We start from the raw sequence: 21,723 nt of genomic DNA on the forward strand, positions 1-21,723 counted from the left end.
AAGCACTCACTGAGGTTGCTTGCACGGTGGCTGCCACGTTTCCTATTATGACAATGTCTGTACATGCAACCTCCAGTTACTTCACTATTAGCTAGGAAATATTGAATAAAACAGGATGCCAACTCCTACTTTCATGCTATAAACTATGTTTACATTTATGATAACATCAAAAAATCATTTTGGTTGAAAAGGTTTTCCCAAATGAGGAGAATTCTGATGACACACTTATGTAATCTACATCAAGCTTAGAAGCAAACTATTTCTTCGTGTCTCTCTCCGATGTCACAGACATCGGAAGAGGAATGAGAAGTGCTATAGGTACTGACAGCCTATAGATAGACTTTCAATGAGATGCATCTCCACACATTAAATGTTGTGCAATAAATCCCTGTGGTTTCTCCATTCCAAAGAGCTCAGGGACCGAACTGGCAACCAACCTGACAGGACCCATTAGCACCTTGCTACATCTCCAAAATGGAGTCTGAGGCAACATTCCCTCCATATAGGATGGAACTGTCCTTTGGCTCTAGCAGTGATTAACATGTCTCCTTTCACGGCCTCGAGTTTCTGTTTTAAAGCAGCTATCCCTCTATGTATGGCAGTTTGGAAATGCTGGCTCATTGTAGATCTGTTGGCACCTTTGCCTCAGAGATTTAGCACTTGCTGCTCTGCATAATAGTCCACATCTGTGTGTTTGTGTATTCCTCTCCTCCACTCACAAAGTAGCTCTTTGCTTGGGAGTGGGAGGGATTTACCCAGGTGTGCATAATTTTCAAGTTTTATCCTGGAAGAACAAATTATGAAATTCAAAGTGTACTGCAAACACACCTAGATGAGGTATACCACTTGTTCATATGTCTCAAATACCTACATAGCTAATCATTTTAATTATTTTACATGAGCCTGAATGGTTCAATTACAGATATGTTCTTCTACCTGCCAACCATAAGCATATACAACAAAAAAGTATCATATCATTGGGCTTATTTGAAGAGAAAAACTCACATACATGCACATGTGTGTGTGTACAGGAGAACATATGTACATATATGTATGTAGATGTCAGAGGACAGATTACTGGGGTATAATTCTTCAGTACCATCTATCTTTGTAAGACAGGGTCTTTCATTGATCGAGATTCACCAAGTAGCCTAGGCTGGCCATCGAATAAGCCCAACTCTGCAATTACACACATGCAACACCATGCCTGACTTTTGTTTTTCACTGAGTATTAAACTCTGGTCACCTTGGGAGCACATTACCAACTGAACTATCACCTAAGGAGCCATGAAAAACTTGTCGATATTCAGACAGAAGCATGTCCTTCTAAGCCAATTGTGAGCATAATGGGATGTACTTACTTGACATAAGAACATAGAAACAAGGCAGTCTCCATACCAAATTAGAAGTTTATTGGGCTCCTAATTCCCATGTCTGGAACATGAACATGGATTTACATGCATTGTCTCATGTTGTAGATCTTACATGCATGTCGTCATCTTCAGTCAGCTGGGCCTCTGCTCTATCATCAGTAATTTATAGTTAGCTCAATGTGAGTGAATGGCAAATATAGAATGATGCGTAAGCCGTAGCAATAAATCCTTCCCAATATCATTTACTTTTTCCCCAAAAAACCATATTACAACTCTCTCTTGTAAAAAATAAATTTCAGAACAAGGCATTTTAATTGATCTCACTGAGAAAAATAAAGATAATTCTATCATTTCAGAATTCAGCAATGAATGTCCAACTATGGCTAAAAGGTACACCCTGAGAATTAAATGATTTATTTGAACAAACCCATTGAGGTTTATAAAGCTGTGTTAACCTAATGTCAGGAAGGGCCACGAGATATCTGTGCTAATGCCCCTGCTCATTTTCCAGTACAGTTCTCCAGGGATGCAGTGTTGTAAGCATCCTCATTGTCGTCGACGCTCGAAGCATCTGTGGAGTCAGGATCACTGACCACGATGCCAATGGAAGACAGACTGGTGATGAAGGCATGTACTTGCTGTGCATAAACGTCCCTAATGTTAAAGTAAGGTAGCTCATGGCACTTCTCCGGTGGGTCCTCACTGCACTGGTCCACTTCCATGTCCTTCTGCTTCTGGTAGTACTTGGAAAACTTGTTGAAGATGATGGTAATGGGAAGGGCTACCACCAAGATTCCACAGATAATGCATGTGCTTGCGATGATTTTCCCAGCTAAGGTGACTGGGTGGGTGTCTCCATAGCCCACTGTGGTCATACTGATAGTGGCCCACCACCAGCAGATGGGGATGCTGGTGAGACTGGACTTGTGTTCATCTTTCTCCACAGAGTAGATCAGCACAGAGAAGATGGAGATGCCCACAGAAAGGAAGAGAAGCAGTAGCCCCACCTCATGGTAACTGTGCCTCAGTGTGGCCCCAAGAGACCGAAGCCCTACAGAGTGCCGGGCGAGCTTCAGAATTCGGAAAATCCTCATGAGCCGAAGGATCTGGACCACCTTGCCCATATTCTCAATGTCCTCACTCTCTTCTTCCTTGGTGTCCACAGCCAACGTGGCATAGAAGGGAATGATAGAGACAAAGTCAATGATGTTCAGAGGGTTTTTCCAGAACTTCTTTTGTGATGGAGCAGCAACCAGCCTGATGGCTAGCTCACCAGTAAACCATGCAATGCAGGCAATCTCCACACCTTCCAGTACAGGGTCATCCACTTCTCCATCCTCGTTCTGGAATTCCGACATGCTGTGAACACACATGGCCACTATGGAAGCCAGCACCACGCTCAAGGAGGAGATGGCAATGAGCTTGGCCGACAGGCAGTAAGCTGGGTTTTCCATTCGAATCCAGATCTTCTTTCGGAGCTGACCAAATCTCAGCTCATCAAACTTCTCCAGCTCTTTCTCAAACAGAGACGATTCTTCAAAGGAGGAGTCTGTGCTCACATCGTTGCTTTTCTGGTCCCAGTCCTTGTCGTGGCTCTCCTCCTTGCGCTCCTGGTACCGACTGCTACAGCAGGAGTCAATGAAGAGCTCATTGATGCCCCAGTACTCGATCTCCTGGCAGAAGGAGAAGACACACAGTTCCTCCATCACGTGCAGCTTCCCTGTGTAATAAAAGTTCAAGACGTATCTGAACAGGGAGGGGTTCCGATCAAAGTAGTACTCTTTATCTGCCACGCTGTAGTCATCACACAGCTCCAGAATGGCCTCCTCAGAGTGGCAGGTAAGCAGCTTCCCCAGTCGTGTGTGAGGGAACCGCAGGAGTGTACTTTGATCCACAGACTGCTTAAAGCCCCCCACGTTCAAGTTGACAAGTTCCTCATCTTGTCCAGGGCGATGGAAAAACTCACCAAACACCATGATGGATTGAGAAGGCAGAGTACTGGCCTGGAAGGGAGACACAGAAGATCACGCTGAACCTGGAGAGAGGACAAGACAATATTAGCCTATGCCCAGTCTTGCCTCATCAGGCTTATTTTTAATCTGCCCTTTGTGGGAGAATGGCCTGACTGCAGGCAGGACAGGAAATGCAAAGACAAGGAGCAAAGCAAAGCAAAATACATTCAAGGTTGTCTCTGTGTATGTAGAGGGGGAGTGTTAGGGGTCAAAATGTGAGCTTAAAAAGCTAATATTAGAAAAGAAGAAAATGGACAATATAATTTCATGAACTCTAAATCCTATTTCTCTAGAAACACTCAAATTTCATCTTCTGCACCTCCCAGATATACATAAATACCCATACACTTAAAAGAAATGCACTTCTGATCACTTAGTCATAGAATTCAAACATATCTAGTCTCAACCATGATGCTCTCAACAAGTCAGCCACTGTCAGGCTTGTAGTTCACTCTTGTCCATCCCAAACTCAGCCATGTTCCCAGAGAGAAAGCTCTTTCCTCTCCTGCACATTTGATTCACAGAGCCTGAGGGCAGCCCTTAAGGTGATTATGGGCTTCACTTTCTGCTCCAGCACTGGGCTCTTTCAGAAGAGCCCATTATTTATATTTGGACAGCGAAACTCGAGAGGATATGATTACCTCACTGTAATTAAGCACCTTATATCTTACAGATGTCACTACATTTTCCAAGATGGGATTTCAGGGAACTAACCACAGAGAAAGAAACTGGACAGGGAAGACCTTTTCAAGTTAAACATACTCTACTTCCTGACACACAAAGTCTCTTCTCCCGTCCTGCCCTCATCGCAGTCTCCTACATCAGCATCACTGAGGAACATCACTACATCAGTGGCCTACACTGGCTGGGCTCGTGGAGTGCTTTTATTTCTGACACTAACCAGATTATATTAGATCCATTCCTCAGAAAACATGTGGTTTGGGGAAGTAAATGTTTCTTTTTTAATTTTTTATATATGTGTGTCACATGTGTACAGGTGCCCTTGGAAACAAGCAGAGGCTAGCGAGAATATAAGACAGTTGTGAGCTGCTATACTATACGTGAATGCTGGGATCTGAGCCACGGTCCTCAACAAGAGCAATATAGCTAACTGGACAGAATGGGAAAGAGAGCTCTCAGCAAAGGACAGCAGAGGTAGGCAGCAGGTCTGTGAAGGGGTGGCTACATATGTCTGAAGAAACTGGATTAGCCAGACTACCAAGAACTGAGCTCCCATGCAGGTCTGACATTTCAACAGAATGCTATGACCTACCATGTTCATGCTGAAGGATCATGTAACTGAGTTACAAGAAAAAGAGTATCGCAGTGTCAGCTTTAGACCCATTTATAGCTATCTTGAGCTCATGCAGCCAGCCGACTGCAGGTTCAACACGCCTAGAAGTAAAGGGTCTTCTCACATGTATTTGTGACCATGACTTAGACCCATTCAGACTCGGCCCTCCATGCTTCAGCATGACTCTGACAATACAAAGCCCTCAGCACACACATAGACTCTTTAATTTAACCTCCAGAACCATGAGTAAAATTAATGATTTTCTTCAAAATTCAAAAACCAATGATAAAATATCAGTTCCACTAAGAGAATAATAAAAGACCTCTACAGGGAAAGACAACAGGAAAAGGGGGTGCCTAGCATCAGAGCAAAACAGGGACTCAAAATGCATGTGGTGGGGATTCTAATAAAGAGAAAGTGTCAAGTGCAGGAGTACACAATGCAAAACTGACAGGACTTGGCACTTCATTCAAGAGAAAAGAGGAAGGTATAGACACGGTAAGGGAGAAGGTGCTTTCTAATCTGCTCATGCTTGTGAAGAATAGCACCACTAAAAGATACAAGGCAAGAAGGAATTGTTCTTCCCTTATGCTGTGGCCAGCAAAGCCAGCAGCAAGAGAAAAGGATCCCTGAGCTGAAATAGAGAGCTACATGATAGGTCACAACCTTAAAACACAGGCCCTGCCATCTACTCCAGACAAAAGTCTACAGTCATAACTAATCCTTGGGTGTTTGCCTCCAAGACACCATGCTTCATGAAGCCGGAGACCAGAGCATGGCTAATGTATCTTCAGTAGATTTGCTGACCTCTTCCAAAAATTCAATTTGCCTCCCTCTGCTGTCTGCTTTTAATTAGGGTTCTTCTTTGAAAGGTCTAAGTCAGAGCTGCTGCCTTGGTCCAAATATTTATGTAATGTCAGGTCTCTGACGGCCAGAGCAGGCTAATGGCACATAGAGTAGGGAAATGTTCCGGGGAGCTGATTCAGCTAAGCTCACACTAAGACTTTAATGGAAGCTGTCTTCGGTGGATTGTTTTTCATCTCAGATATCCCGGAATCCCAGAATGACATAACGTTTCACGATACTACAAGCAAATAAGGGTCTCATAATCAGGGCCAGTAATCTACATCCCCAATCTCACCATAGTGACCTCTCTAAAGAGTACGCTCATCCATGATACCTGTATCCCCACCATGTCCTTTTGCTTTGTCCTCCTGCATTTTCTTTAGTACGCACTGTGAAGGAGAGGTCATTATGAAGTCCATCCATCTGCTCCACAGAGTCACATCATAAAAGCAACACATGTCATAAAACCAAAGATCCCCTCAAGAGGTTTTCAAAACAGAGACAGAAGAAAGCATTGCATTGCTGGATCAGATCCAACACTACAGCTGGAAAGGTAAGTTGGGATGTACAGAGTCAGGACCGGCTTCCTTGATTGCATCTGGTCCACAGCAGCCCACTTGAGAAAGGGAAGGCAACATTTCTACCTTTATGAATTCCAGTAAGAGTCCCTGTGTGCAGACAGTCTTTTTCCAATTGTGGAACATCCTTATATGGTGTGTTTCTCATTCTGGGTTTGGTAGATGAGGAAACAAGGAATCTGAGTGAAGGAATAGAGGCAGAGCCTAAACTGGGCGCTTGGTACTGTCCGTGCTTCAACACCTCACTCACATGGTCACAATCACACGGATACAGTGCGCTGCTGTGCATCATCACTTCCAAGGATGCTGCATTCAGACCAGAATTTATTAAAAACCATTCATTTGCTCCTTTCAGGAAACATTTAGGGAATCACAGGTATAATTCTGTACCACATGATATGGTTCGTGTTTATATACACATACATTTATATACACTCAGATCTCCAGGTCCATGAGTTCCAGACCAGAGGATTCTACCAACCACAAATCAATAATATTCAGGAAAGAAAGCTAATAAGATGCCTTGGTGGGTAAAAGCACTTGCTGCCAAGACTGGCAATGTTTTTTAAAAACCTTGTGACCTACATGGCAGAGAGACTTGACTCCCACAAAGTTGTGTTCTAGCTTCCATACACAAATGATGGCAACTTTGTGCCCACACACATACGTACAATAAATAAACAAGCCTTTTTGAATTTAGAAAAAAAAAATGTATGTACCGACATAATGGGCACAATGAAATATGTTTGAACTTTAAGATCAATTTAAATATATCAACTTGAACACTGTCCATTGGAACAGAAAATGTCAAGAAATATGTTTGACCATGTTGGATTTGTATTTTATGTCACACTAGTATCATGTTTTCTTAACCATGACAATGTCAGCAAGAGGCTGGATTTCAAGACTAAAGAGATGATTCAACAGGTAAAGCACCTGCCTCAAAACTATGAATCCTTGAGTTCAGGTCCCAGCACGCATGCAGAAGCCAGGTGGGCATGGCAGCCCATCTGTAACCCCAACTGCATGGAAAGTGGACACAGGCCATTCCCAAGAGTAACCTAGGTAGACAGACTATCTGAAACAGTGAGCTCAGGGTTCAGCAAGAGATCCTGACTCAATATATAATGGTAAAGCTCCAGAGAGATAGATACTTAACATTAGCCCTAGGATCCATGCACACGTAAGTACACAAGCACTTCCATGGATGTACCACACACACGAACATACATGCACACACATACAAACATACACACACACACACACACACACACACACAGACACACAAATACATACAAAAAAGAAGAAAAGAAGGGAGAAGGAAGGGAAGGACAAAAGAAAAAGGAAAGGAAGCAAGCAAGCAAACAGCTGGCATATGCGGTTTGGTTTGGTTTGGTTTGGTTTGGTTTGGTTTGGTTTGGTTTGGTTTGGTTTGGTTTGGTTTGGTTTGGTATGGTTTGGTTTGGACTGGATTGGTTTTTGAGACAAGGACTCCCTGGCCTCAACTTGCTGTGTTTAGCAAGCTAACATTGAACTCATTGAGATCCATTTGCCTCTGCCTCCTGACAGCTGAAATGAAAGGTCTTTCCAAGAAGGTAAATTGTAGGACCCTTACTTACTACCACATGGACAGGGAAGAAGATACCCCAGAGGCCCAGGTGCCACTAAATTGAGCAGGTATGTGGTGGAGAGATAGGAGAAAAAGAGAAATGGAACATTATGAGCACAATAAAGAGAGGCAGGCCTGGAGACTGGAGGGTAGTGAGAAACATCCCAATGGGAGCAGCCTATGCCGCTACCTGAGACCATGGTGATGCCCCAGCCCACACTGCCACCAAGTACAAAGTCTGGGTCCAAACCTCACAGCAGAGAAAGTCTGCCAATGTCTTCAGCCCATGGTGACATCCCTGGTCTGGGCTGCCACCTGGGACCATGTTGATGTCTGAGAGATGCACAGAGCTGACTCTACTGCTTACAGGCTATAGCACTAGAGACAACAGACCCACACCATACCCAGACAGCACAGCCCCACCTCATTGGCCATGCAGTGACACAGGTAGAGGAGAAATGCGTGCCTCTTGATCTGTGGCAGGTGGGACAGAAGGCCCCATCCCTTGTCTACGCTGATCCCTGAGGGTATGAGAGTGAGAGAGCTGGCCCTGCCCCTCTCCAATTACAGCATGCAGAAGTGCCAGTCTGCCACTCACCTGGGTAGTAGGAGAGCTAGCCCTAGTGGCTTGGATGCAGAAGAGCTGGCAGCCTGACCAACTCAGCTACCACCCAAGCCCAGATCCAGGGCTTTGAGTTGGCCCACCACAATCTACCCTTTCTATAGACTGCAGGAGTATATGAAGGGGCTATTCTGGTGGAACCAAAGCGGCAGGGCATCCATGATATGGAGCAACAACAGGATATCTGAGAGCAGTCCTAGTGAGGATCCAGTATTGATGGGTGTAGCAGAAGCCAGAGGCCTTGAACCGGACCAATGATTCATTGCAATGATCATCTGCAAGTAAAGCTGTTTGGGCAAAAGAGTATATATACTATGTGACCCACTGTGACACACCACAGCGTCCACAGCGAGATCTTGTTTGGTTTGGTTTGGTTTTCTTGGGTGGTTGCAAGGGCAGAAGGCAGATATGGAGAGATGGTGATGAGTGGGGATGGGGTGCATGATGGGAAATTCACAAAGAAGCAATTAAAGAGCCCAAAGAGAAAAGAAAAAAAAGGTAACTTTTATCATTTAAGGATATACAATTTGCTTAATTCTGGCTAACTATATTATAGGACAGTTTAGATACTAATTAAATCAAGAAACAACAGTACTTAATGTAAAAAAAAAAAAAAGAAGAGTAAGATTATCTAATAACTAGGAAAGTGAATTTTGATGTACGATTGGAAATAAAACATAGACTAAGAAACTTAGGAAATTTGTGCACTGAACAAGTGCCGAGCATTCTCTTCTCATTGTTCTCTCAACAATAGGACAACACTATTGACACCTCGCTGACACTGAGTGTGGTGTCACCGATCATATAAGGACCATTTAAAGCATGCAGGCGAACATGCGTGTTATTTATGCACATACTACACCAATGATAAATTACTGAAAATTTATTTATTAAGCACCTCTCCATTTGCAGGTATCTTAGAAACCAAAGGATGACTGTCATTATACAATGTATATATGCACATGTAGATATATATTGAGTCATCCATCTACTAAATATAAGTATGGGTCAAGCTAATTTATGATCCATAAATGGGGAGATTGTTCTGATTCAAAAATTCTAGTTGTGTAAAAGTAATTTTATATGGGGAGAGATATCATAGCAACATAAAAATGAATTATAGAAAAGACTGCTACATATATCACACAGAGGAGGTTTAGTGCACTTAATATATAAAGTGGCTTTTTTTTTTTAAAAGAAGAAAGTGAGCAATGGAAATGTGAGAAATGGACAAGAGATAAGAACAGAGAGTTCATCAAAGAAAACCACAAAGCAGACCAAAGCCAGAAAAACACCACGTTCAACCTTGCTCATGAGGGCATGCGAAAACCACACTGAGTGACATATCACATGACATCTAATGCACACACTCGCAAAAGACCCCAAAGAACATCTACATGGAGTGCCGGCCAGCCGTGAGGAAACAAACCCCTCCACATTGTGTTAGGAATACATAATGAAGGGGAATCCCCTAGGGAGGAGAACTTGGCAATATTTGATGGATTGACATAGGCTATAAACCCTCAGACTTAGTAATCTCTGTTCTAGAAATTTTTCCCCAAAGTTAGACAAGGGAAGCATGTGTATGTAAATGGAAATGACCCCAATGTCCATCAATAGAAAAACAGCTAAAAAATAAAGTGTGATCTATTTTTCTACAAACACACACACAGAGACACACACAGAGACACACATATACCACACACACACCACACACACCACACCACATACACACATCACAAACACACTACGTATATGTGTATATATCTATGTAATGAGATATATACATATGTGTATATGTATACACACATATACATAGAGAGAGAGACAAGAGACAGAGACAGAGACAGAGACAGAGAGAGAGAGAGAGAGAGAGAGAGAGAGAGAGAGAGAGACAGTAAAGGTTTAGGGATATTTGTCCTAAGTGGGAGAGAAAATGCAAAGCATAGAAAGCTGTCAGGAATATGCAGCAATTTTTCTAAGAAAGGTGAAACTAGGATCAGCCAGGGAAGTCACCTGCCACCAAGCCTTACAGTCTGGCTTTGATCCCTGGACACACCTTGTAGAAGAAGAGATATAACTCCTTCACACTGTCCTCTGACAACTCACACAACATATACATACAATAAGCAAATAAATAATTTTTTAATAAATAAATCTAGGGAGCTCTTCCGGTCAGAACAGCACCGGGGTAGCTAGGGCGCAGGGTCGGCTGACACTCGCCAGCTACCCACAACACCCGCCACAGGATCTTAAGACTTCTGGAGAGTGGAACACAGCTTCTGATCCAATCCAATTGCGCGCGGGATCTGAGACTGCATTAGTTAGGGAAGCAGAAAACCGGCCTGAGTAGGGCCACAGGCCTCTTCTGGCCTGACCAGCACAGGGGTAGCTAGAGCACAGGGTCGGCTGACACCCGCCAGCTACCCACCCGCCACAGGATCTTGAGACTTCTGGTGAGTAGAACACAGCTTCTGCTCCAGTCCAATCGCACGGGAACTGAGACTGCTTTGGTTGGGGAGGCAGAAATCCGGCCTGAGTAGGGCCACAAGCCTCATCCGGTCTGACCAGCACCAGGGTAGCTAGAGCACAGGGTCGGCTGACACCCGCCAGCTACCCACGACACCCGCCACAGGATTTTGAGACTTCGGGTGAGTGGAACACAGAGTCTGCTCCACTCTTTAAACAGTGACAACGATAACAACTAACCCCAGAGATTACCAGATGGCAAAAGGTATATGTAATAATCTTACTAACAGAAACCAAGACCACTCACCATCATCAGACCCCAGCACTCCCACTTCGCCCAGTCCAGGGCACCCCAACACACCGGAAAAGCTAGACACGGATCTAAAAGCATATCTCTGATGATGGTAGAGGACATCAAGAAGGACTTTAATAACTCACTTAAAGAATTACAGGAGAACATGGCTAAAGAGTTACAAGTCCTTAAAGAAAAACAGGATAACACAATCAAACAGGTAGAAGTCCTTAAAGAAAAACAGGATAACACAATCAAACAGGTAGAAGTCCTTAAAGAAAAACAGGATAACACAATCAAACAGGTAGAAGTCCTTAAAGAAAAACAGGATAACACAATCAAACAGGTAGAAGTCCTTAAAGAAAAACAGGAAAACACATCCAAACAGATGATGGAAATGAACAAAACCATACTAGACCTAAAAAGGGAAGTAGACACAATAAAGAAAACCCAAAATGAGGCAACACTGGAGATAGAAACCCTAGGAAAAAAATCTGGAACCATAGATACCAGCATCAGCAACAGAATACAAGAGATGGAAGAGAGAATCTCAGGTGCAGAAGATTCCATAGAGAACATCGGCACAACAATCAAGGAAAATGTAAAACGCAAAAAGATCCTAACTCAAAACATCCAAGAAATACAGGACACAATGAGAAGACCAAGCCTACGGATAATAGGAGTGGATGAGAATGAAGATTTTCAACTCAAAGGACCAGCAAACATCTTCAACAAAATTATAGAAGAAAACTTCCCAAATCTAAAGAAAGAGATGCCCATGAACATACAAGAAGCCTACAAAACTCCAAATAGACTGGACCAGAAAAGAAATACCTCCCGACACATAATAATCAGAACAACAAATGCACTAAATAAAGATAGAATACTAAAAGCAGTAAGAGAAAAAGGCCAAGTAACATAAAGGCAAGCCTATCAGAATTACACCAGATTTTTCACCAGAGACTATGAAAGCCAGAAGATCCTGGACAGATGTTATACAGACACTAAAAGAACACAAATTCCAGCCCAGGCTACTATACCCACCCAAACTCTCAATTAACATAGATGGAGAAACCAAAGTATTCCACGACAAAACCAAATTCACACAATATCTCTCCACGAATCTAGCCCTTCAAAGGATAATAACAGGAAAAAACCAATACAACCACAGGAACCACGCCCTAGAAACAACAAGAAGGTAATCCCTCAACAAACCTTAAAGAAGACAGCCACAAGAACAGAATGCCAACTTTAACAACAAAAATAACAGGAAACAACAATTACTTTTCCTTAATATCTCTTAATATCAATGGACTCAACTCCCCGATAAAAAGACATAGACTAACAAACTGGCTACACAAACAAGACCCAACATTTTGCTGCTTACAGGAAACTCATCTCAGAGAAAAAGATAGACACTACCTCAGAATGAAAGGCTGGAAAACAATTTTCCAAGCAAATGGTATGAAGGAACAAGCTGGAGTAGCCATTCTAATATCTGATAAGATTGACTTCCAACCCAAAGTCATCAAAAAAGACAGGGAGGGGCACTTCATACTCATCAAAGGTAAAATCCTCCAAGAGGAACTATCAATCCTGAATATCTATGCTCCAAATACAAAGGCAGCCACATTCATTAGAGAAACTTTAGTAAATCTCAAAGCACACATTGCACCTCATACAATAATAGTGGGAGACTTCAACACTCCACTTTCACCAATGGACAGATCATGGAAACAGAAACTAAACAGGGACACAGTGAAACTAACAGAAGTTATGAATCAAATGGATCTGGCAGATATCTACAGAACATTCTATCCTAAAACAAAAGGATATACCTTCTTCTCAGCACCTCATGATACCTTCTCCAAAATTGACCACATAATTGGTCACAAAACAGGCCTCAACAGATACAAAAATATTGAAATTGTCCCATGCATCCTATCAGATCACCATGGACTAAGGCTGATCTTCAATAACAAAATAAATAATAGAAAGCCAACCTTCACGTGGAAACTGAACAACACTCTTCTCAATGATACCTTGGTCAAGGAAGGAATAAAGAAAGAAATTAAGGACTTTTTAGAGTTCAATGAAAATGAAGCCACAACATACCCAAACTTATGGGACGCAATGAAAGCATTTCTAAGAGGAAAACTCATAGCTCTGAGTGCCTGAAAAAGGAAACTAGAGAGAGCACACATTAGCAGCTTGACAACACACCTAAAAGCACTAGAACAAAAGGAAGAAAATTCACCCAAGAGAAGTAGACGGCAGGAAATAATCAAACTCAGGGGCGAAATCAACCAAGTGGAAACAAGAAGAACTATTCAAAGAATCAACCAATCAAGGAACTGGTTCTTTGAGAAAATCAACAAGATAGATAAACCCTTAGCCAGACTCACTAGAGGGCACAGGGAAAGCATCCTAATTAACAAAATCAGAAATGAAAAAGGAGACATAACAACAGATCCTGAAGACATCCAAAACACCATCAGATCCTTCTACCAAAGGCTATACTCAACAAAACTGGAGAACCTGGATGAAATGGAGAAGTTCCTAGACAGATACCAGGTACCAAAGTTGAATCAAGATCAGGTTAATGATCTAAACAGCCCTATATCCCCCAAAGAAATAGAAGCAGTCATTAATAGTCTCCCAACTAAAAAAAGCCCAGGACCAGATGGGTTTAGTGCAGAGTTCTATCAGACCTTCAAAGAAGATCTAATCCCAGTTCTTCACAAACTATTCCACAAAATAGAAACAGAAGGTACTCTACCCAACTCATTCTATGAAGCCACAATTACTCTGATACCTAAACCACAAAAAGACCCAACAAAGATAGAAAACTTCAGATCAATATCCCTTATGAATATTGATGCAAAAATCCTCAATAAAGTTCTTGCTAACCAAATCCAAGAACACATCAAAACAATCATCCATCCTGACCAAGTAGGTTTCATCCCAGGGATGCAGGGATGGTTCAATATACGGAAATCCATCAACGTAATCCAGTATATAAACAAACTCAAAGACAAAAACCACATGGTCATCTCGTTAGATGCGGAAAAAGCATTTGACAAGATCCAACACCCATTCATGATAAAAGTCTTGGAAAGATCAGGAATTCAAGGCCCATACCTAAACATGATAAAAGCAATCTACAGCAAACCAGTAGCCAACATCAAAGTAAATGGTGAGAAGCTTGAAGCAATCCCTCTAAAATCAGGGACTAGACAAGGCTGTCCACTTTCTCCATACCTATTCAACATTGTACTTGAAGTCCTAGCCAGAGCAATTCGACAACAAAAGGAGATCAAAGGGATACAAATTGGAAAAGATGAAGTCAAAATATCACTTTTTGCAGATGATATGATAGTATATCTAAGTGACCCTAAAAATTCCACCAGAGAACTCCTAAACCTGATAAACAGCTTCGGTGAAGTAGCTGGATATAAAATTAACTCAAACAAATCAATGGCCTTTCTCTACACAAAGAATAAACAGGCTGAGAAAGAAATTAGGGAAACAACACCCTTCTCAATAGTCACAAATAATATAAAATATCTTGGCGTGACTCTAAATAAGGAAGTGAAAGATCTGTATAATAAAAACTTCAAGTCTCTGAAGAAAGAAATTATAGAAGATCTCAGAAGATGGAAAGATCTCCCATGCTCATGGATTGGCAGGATCAACATTGTAAAAATGGATATCTTGCCAAAAGCAATCTATAGATTCAATGCAATCCCCATCAAAATTCCAACTCAATTCTTCAACGAATTAGAAAGTGCAATCTGGCTGGGCGTGGTGGCGCACGCCTTTAATCCCAGCACTCGGGAGGCAGAGGCAGGTTGATGTCTGAGTTCGAGGCCAGCCTGGTCTACAAAGTGAGTGCCAGGACAGCCAGAGCTACACAGAGAAACCCTGTCTTGAAAAACCAAAAAAAAAAAACAAAAACAAAAACAAAAACAGAAAGTGCAATCTGCAAATTCATCTGGAATAACAAAAAACCTAGGATAGCAAAAACTCTTCTCAAGAATAAAAGAACCTCTGGTGGAATCACCATGCCGGACCTAAAGCTTTACTACAAAGCAATTGTGATAAAAAAATTGTGTGGTACTGGTATAGTGACAGACAAATAGACCAATAAAATAGAATTGAAGACCCAGAAATGAACCCACACACCTACGGTCACTTGATCTTCGACAAGGGAGCTAAAAACATCCAGTGGAAGAAAGACAGCATTTTCAACAAATGGTGCTGGCACAACTGGTTGTTAACATGTAGAAGAATGCGAATCGATCCATTCCTATCTCCTTGTACTAAGGTCAAGTCTAAGTGGATCAAGGAACTTCACATAAAACCAGAGACACTGAAACTTATAGAGGAGAAAGTGGGGAAAAGCCTTGAAGATATGGACACAGGGGAAAAATTCTTGAATAGAACAGCAATGGCTTGTGCTGTAAGATCGAGAATTGACAAGTGGCACCTCATGAAACTGCAAAGCTTCTGCAAGGCAAAAGACACCATCAATAAGACAAAAAAACCACCAACAGATTGGGAAAGGATCTTTACCTATCCTAAATCCGATAAGGGACTAATATCCAATATGTATAAAGAACTCAAGAAGGTGGACTCCAGAAAGTCAAATAACCCCATTAAAAAATGGGGCTCAGAACTGAACAAAGAATTCTCACCTGAGGAATACCGAATGGCAGAGAAGCACCTGAAAAAATGTTCAACATCCTTAATCATCAGGGAAATGCAAATCAAAACAACCCTGAGATTCCACCTCACACCAGTCAGAATGGCTAAGATCAAAAATTCAGGTGACAGCAGATGCTGGCGAGGATGTGGAGAAAGAGGAACACTCCTCCATTGTTGGTGGGATTGCAAGCTTGTACAACCACTCTGGAAATCAGTCTGGCGGTTCCTCAGAAAATTGGACATAGTACTACCAGAGGATCCAGCAATACCTCTCCTGGGCATATATCCAGAAGATGTCCCAACCGGTAAAAAGGACACATGCTCCACTATGTTCATAGCAGCCCTATTTATAATAGTCAGAAGCTGGAAAGAACCCAGATGTCCCTCAACAGAGGAATGGATACAGAAATTATGGTACATTTACACAATGGAGTACTACTCAGCTATTAAAAAGAATGAATTTATGAAATTCCTAGCCAAATGGATGGACCTGGAGGGCATCATCTTAAGTGAGGTAACACAATCACAAAGGAACTCACACAATATGTATTCACTGATAAGTGGATATTAGCCCAAAACTTAGGATACCCAAGATATAAGATACAATTTGCTAAACGCATGAAACTCAAGAAGAATGAAGACCAAAATGTGGACACTGTGCCCCTTCTTAGAATTGGGAACAAAACACCCATGGAAGGAGTTACAGAGACAAAGTTTGGAGCTGTGATGAAAGGATGGACCATCTAGAGACTGCCGTATCCAGGGATCCTTCCCATAAGCAGCTTCTAAACGCTGACACCATGGCATACACTAGCAAGATTTTGCTGAAAGGACCCAAATATAGCTGTCTCTTGTGAGACGATGCCAGGGCCTAGCAAACACATAAGTGGATGCTCACAGTCAGCTATTGGATGGATCACAGGGCTCCCAATGGAGAAGCTAGAGAAAGTACCCAAGGAGCTAAAGGGATCTGCAACCCTATAGTTGGAACAACATGATGAACTAACCAGTACCCCGGAGCTCTTGTCTCTAGCTGCATATGTATCGAAAGATGGCCTAGTCGGCCATCACTGGAAAGAGAGGCCCATTGGACTTGCAAACTTTATATGCCCCAATATAGGGGAATGCCAGGGCCAAAAGAATGGGAATGGGTGGGTAGGGAAGTGGGGGCGCTATGGGGGACTTTTGGGATAGCATTGGAAATGTAATTGAGGAAAATATGTAATAAAAAATATTAAAAATTAAAAAAAATAAATAAATCTAGGGAAATTACAGATATATATATATATATACACATACATATATGCACTTTTAATATAAAAAAGAAACATTAGTAATATAAACAAAAAAACCATAACATATCCATAGGGAACAATGTCAGAAAGTGAACTCAGGAACCATGTTAAATTGCCTAATTATAAAAAGTTAAATTAAAATCAAACAGACATTCCTTAACAATTAAGTATTATTGTATCAACCTGGTGGCTTAACCACATGTGGATGGATTACTTCAATGCACTGACTTATACATCCCACCGCTATGCATCCTAGAACAAAAATAAATAGCAACATTAACATATTTTTAGCAATGATAGTTATACATGTATTCTTTTTTAAACTTGTTATTATTTTATGTGTATAGGTGTTTTGCTTGCATGTATGTCTTTGCACCAAGTATGTGTCTGGTGATCCTAGAAGCCAAGGGTGTTGCTTAAAGTTTTCAAAGGCCTATTTTTAATCATGGTTCTTAAATGCTTTAACCTCCCTTCTAGCTCACCACCCTCCAGAAGTAGTGGAAAAGAAAGGTTATTAGGCTGCAGAGGAAGTGGACTTATTTAGAAATTGTTCTTTGTGCACTGTCAGGAAATCAGCAGGTCAGTTTACAGGTCAGCAGCAGCAGCTCGATCTACTCACAAACACGTCATGGATACACCAGCAGTCCAGTTCAGTAGCATCTGGATACCAGCAGTGGTGGCACAAACTAACAGGAACAGCCAGGCCTTAGCCTAATTGGTATAAGACAACAGGAGGGACCAGGGCCACCATGGATGCCAGGAAAAGTTCTTCACCATGCCTCTCTCAAAGTGGAGATCAGCTAAGACTCGAGACCAAGAAGTTCTGCAAAGCTGGCTATGCAAGCAAGCCAAGTTAAGCCAAGTTAAGCCTCAATCATTGTCCAGTGAGTCCTATTTATACTCCTAACAAACATCATGTGTCCTCCATGGGTCTTGATTCAGCATGTGAATCTGTCGTGTGTGTGTGTGTGTGTGTGTGTGTGTGTGTGTGTGTGTGTGTGTGGTTTTTCGAGACAGGGTTTCTCTGTGTAGCCCTGGCTGTCTTGGAACTCACTTTGTAGACCAGGCTGGCCTCTGCCTCCCAAGTGCTGGGATTAAAGGCGTGCATCACCATGCCCGGCTTGTGAGTCTGTCTTAACAAAACTCCATGTGAGTTTGTCTCAGCTGACATCACTCTAGCAATTAGCCTGAGACCTCAGAAGTGCAAGAAGTTACTACCAGCACACCACTAGACTTTTCTTGGTGTATTTTTTTATGGTTTTTGGTGGGACTCTCTATGGAGTTCTGACAAATGGAGCTCAACAATACATGTAAGGTGAACTAATATATGCATGTCCTTAGCTAAAAATCCTTCATCTCATGACCTTTCACGTGCTTGCTTTAATAAATCATCCTTTCACCTGTATCTGCTTCAGGGAAACATTTCTTCCTATGTCTGCCTTAGCGAAATATCCTCTCACACAACTGACTTTCCAGAGAACCCTTAAGTTTCCCCTTCACAGGAGAGTCTTAGAATGGGAATTTCATGGCTGCCAGGAATGAACCCAAGTCCTCTAGAAAAGTGCCAGTGCCCTTAACCACTGGGTTATCTCTAGCCCATATACTTATTCCTAACCTTTTATGAACACATAGGATCAAGCAAAGGAATTGTTATATTAATGTCCTTAAATGTCCCTAAGAGTTTAGGTTCAAAAGAAAAGAAACATGAATATAAGAAGCAAAGAAATTAAATGAAACTCACTGATGCTGAATTTGAATTGGAAATGGCAATCTAGACATACAACTCATTTTTTGCTCATGGAAAGTCTTATTTCTTAGCTCTGTCTACCAAAACAACAACAAAAAGACAATAAAAAACAAACAAACAAACAAAAACAGCCTGAAACAGACGACCATAGGATGGATGATACTTGACCACATCTCTCTTCTTAGAAGTGAGTTGCTTGTTTGCAACCATGCTAGAAGTTCTAATACCCAAGAGTTCTCAGATAAGTCAGTCCCCACTTGGGAATCATCTTCAGCCAAAGGATAGCTGCTTTTCTGAGGTCAGAAACATAGTCTGACTATTCATAAGAGGCCTGTCATAACCCAGCATCTTTTTATACAAAGGTGGTCTGCCCAGCTTGAGAGCTCTGCTACAGCTAAGTGAGGTCTGTGTTTAAATCCCATCAAAGTTCAACACCTCCTTTTGTGAAGCCTCCTTTCCTAACTTCTCCACAGGTGCTGATCCCAAGGATACACAACAAATGCTTGTATATATCTTCCTCTGTCTATTTTAGAGAGTCCATGTAGAGACACCAACTAGAAGTACCCTATTTTAATGAGACTGAAACAAGTAAATAGAACATCTTCCTAAAAGAGAAAGGGTTCCTCGGATGAACAGCCAATTCCCAGACTGGGACAGAAATACACAAGAGGAGCCTGGAATGTCCTTGTATACCAGAAAACAAGGATGCTGTCAAAGACAAGGAAGAGTCAAAAAAGATTCAAAGAAAACTAGGGAAACTAGGAAACAAACTAGAAACAACTACTGAAGAGAAGAAGCAATATACCTCAAAGGGAAAAGAAAAAAATCTGCAACAGATTGTAACATCCCAAACACAATAAAATTCATATGCTCATATCAATGACTCTATGCCTGTGCCCATGTGTATGTTTTATATGCATGCAACTGCACAAGAGTGTACTAGTCAGAGGACAACCTTAAGGCAGGGTCTGTCACTGTTCCTAGAACTCATAGATTCAGCTAGGCTGGCTAGCCAAAGCTCCAAGGATCTGTCTATGTCTACTGCCAACTCAGTGCTGGGATTACAAGAACACACGGCTGCATATGAGCTTTTAAAATAGGTCTAGGGTTTGAACTCAGGTCCTCCTGTTCGCTGCGCATCCTCTTTATTAATAACAAAGGGGCCACAGTAATAATTTTTGAAAGCCAAAGCAGTGCGTGGGCCACTTTCAGAGACTACTAAAGAACCAACTCATTCTGTGAGAGTGAAGAAAACAATCAACTACGTATCCTGCCTTCCTGTGAAGATTATATTTTAGAAAAATAACACACAAGTTAATGAGGGAAATTTTTCTTTATAAAAATATTCCAATAATTTGAAAACACAGCAGTAGAAATAACTAAGTGGCAAAATAGTAATTATTCACATTTAAAAACAAGCTGATATTTTAAAGGTTGAAAATAATAACTGAAAAGGAGTCAATGTGACTATATTGAATGTCACACAAAATAAAATTTAAGATAAAAATTGTTGCCAGAGCCAAAGAACATTTCTAGTAATAAAAATGTCAATCCATCAAGCAAAAGCATAAGCACTATGAACATGCTTAGCAAGAGAGCCAAAAAATACATGATGTAAAAATAATGGCAGAACTCCAGGGAGAAATCATTGGAATTTCAATATCCCACCTTCGATAACATATGGACCAATTATACAATATCCACAGGGAAATAAAGAAGATCCAAACATCATTATAAACCAAGAAGATCTGACAAAGACAGAGCACTCCAGCTAGTGAGAGCATACTCTCTCAAGTGGACATAGACATTCTCTAGTACAGACCAAAAAAGGCTAAGTCATCAAACAGCCTGGATAGATCTTAAAGTATACCAGCCATCTATCATCACTGTAACAAATTACCTGAGGTAATCAACTTAAAAATAGACAAGGTTTGCATCCTGGCTCACTATTTCAAACACTGCAGTGCACATAGGCCCTGTAGTCTTGGGCCAACCTTAAGGGAACCAGGAAACCAAGTCAGTAAACAGGAGGGGTGCGAATATCCTCATCAGTGCACATCCCCAGTGAACTAACTTCCTACCACTGCCTCACTCCTTAAAGATTACATCATCTTTCAGTCATGCCATAACTGAGGACTCCTCCTCAACCTAATACATGGTCTCTAGGAGACATGCAAGATCCAAATTTCAGTAAGAAAACAAAACAAAATATACTAACGTACACCAGCCACAATGCAATAAAATTATACATCAATAACAAGAGAAAATGTCGGAATTTTTTTAATGTGGAAACTAAACCACACTCCTCAAGGACCAGTGATACAAAGAAGAAATGATTTTTAAAAATGCAATAAATAAAGACAAAATTTCCAACTAACAGGGTGTATACAAGAGTGACTTGGAAGTGGAGTCAGCAGTAAAGAGAACCGGCTGCTATTCCCAAAACCTCAGGGTTCAATTCCAGCACCCACATGGCAGCTCACAACTGTCTTACAAAAGCCTAGGGGATCTGACACCTTCCCACAGATATACATGCAGGCAAGGCACCAATGCACATAAAATAAAAATAAATAAATCATTTTAAAACCGTGACTAGGGAAAAAACATACAGAATTATATACCTATGGTCAAAGGCGGGGGTGGGGGGTAGATCTTAAATTAAGAACTGTCTCCCTCAAAGAGGGCCAGGAAAATGAACAGAAATCGGCAGTGGGAGGGAAGGGGACATTTCAAGGGCGTGCCAGAGGCCTGGGAGGAGGGAGGCTCCAGTCTATGGGGTGACTCTTTCTGAGTCTCCTAGCAGTAGGGTACATGGAGCCTGAAGTGGCTACCTCCTGTAGTCAGGCAGGTCGCCTAGTGGAGAGATAAGAACACCAACT

The 21,723-nt window shown here is 41.7% G+C and overlaps 1 protein-coding gene across 11 annotated transcripts in view; it reads right to left on the reverse strand.

Annotated features, from left to right (window-relative positions):
• Nucleotides 1-1,391: 1,391 nt before the first annotated feature.
• Nucleotides 1,392-21,723, reverse strand: part of Kcns3 (potassium voltage-gated channel modifier subfamily S member 3) — a 62,947-nt gene continuing 42,615 nt past the window's right edge. For all 11 annotated transcript variants that reach the window (XM_029484339.2, XM_021179549.2, XM_029484338.2 and 8 more), the window contains one exon: nucleotides 1,392-3,408. In XM_029484339.2, coding sequence (XP_029340199.1) covers nucleotides 1,874-3,349 — 1,476 coding nt within the window. In that variant the 5' untranslated portion in view covers nucleotides 3,350-3,408 and the 3' untranslated portion in view covers nucleotides 1,392-1,873. The remainder of the gene's footprint in view (nucleotides 3,409-21,723) is intronic.

The sequence above is a fragment of the Mus caroli genome, unplaced genomic scaffold, assembly GCF_978045245.1.
Source record: "Mus caroli unplaced genomic scaffold, Mus_caroli_1 scaffold_14, whole genome shotgun sequence".
In the NCBI taxonomy this organism is placed as follows: Eukaryota; Metazoa; Chordata; class Mammalia; order Rodentia; family Muridae; genus Mus; species Mus caroli.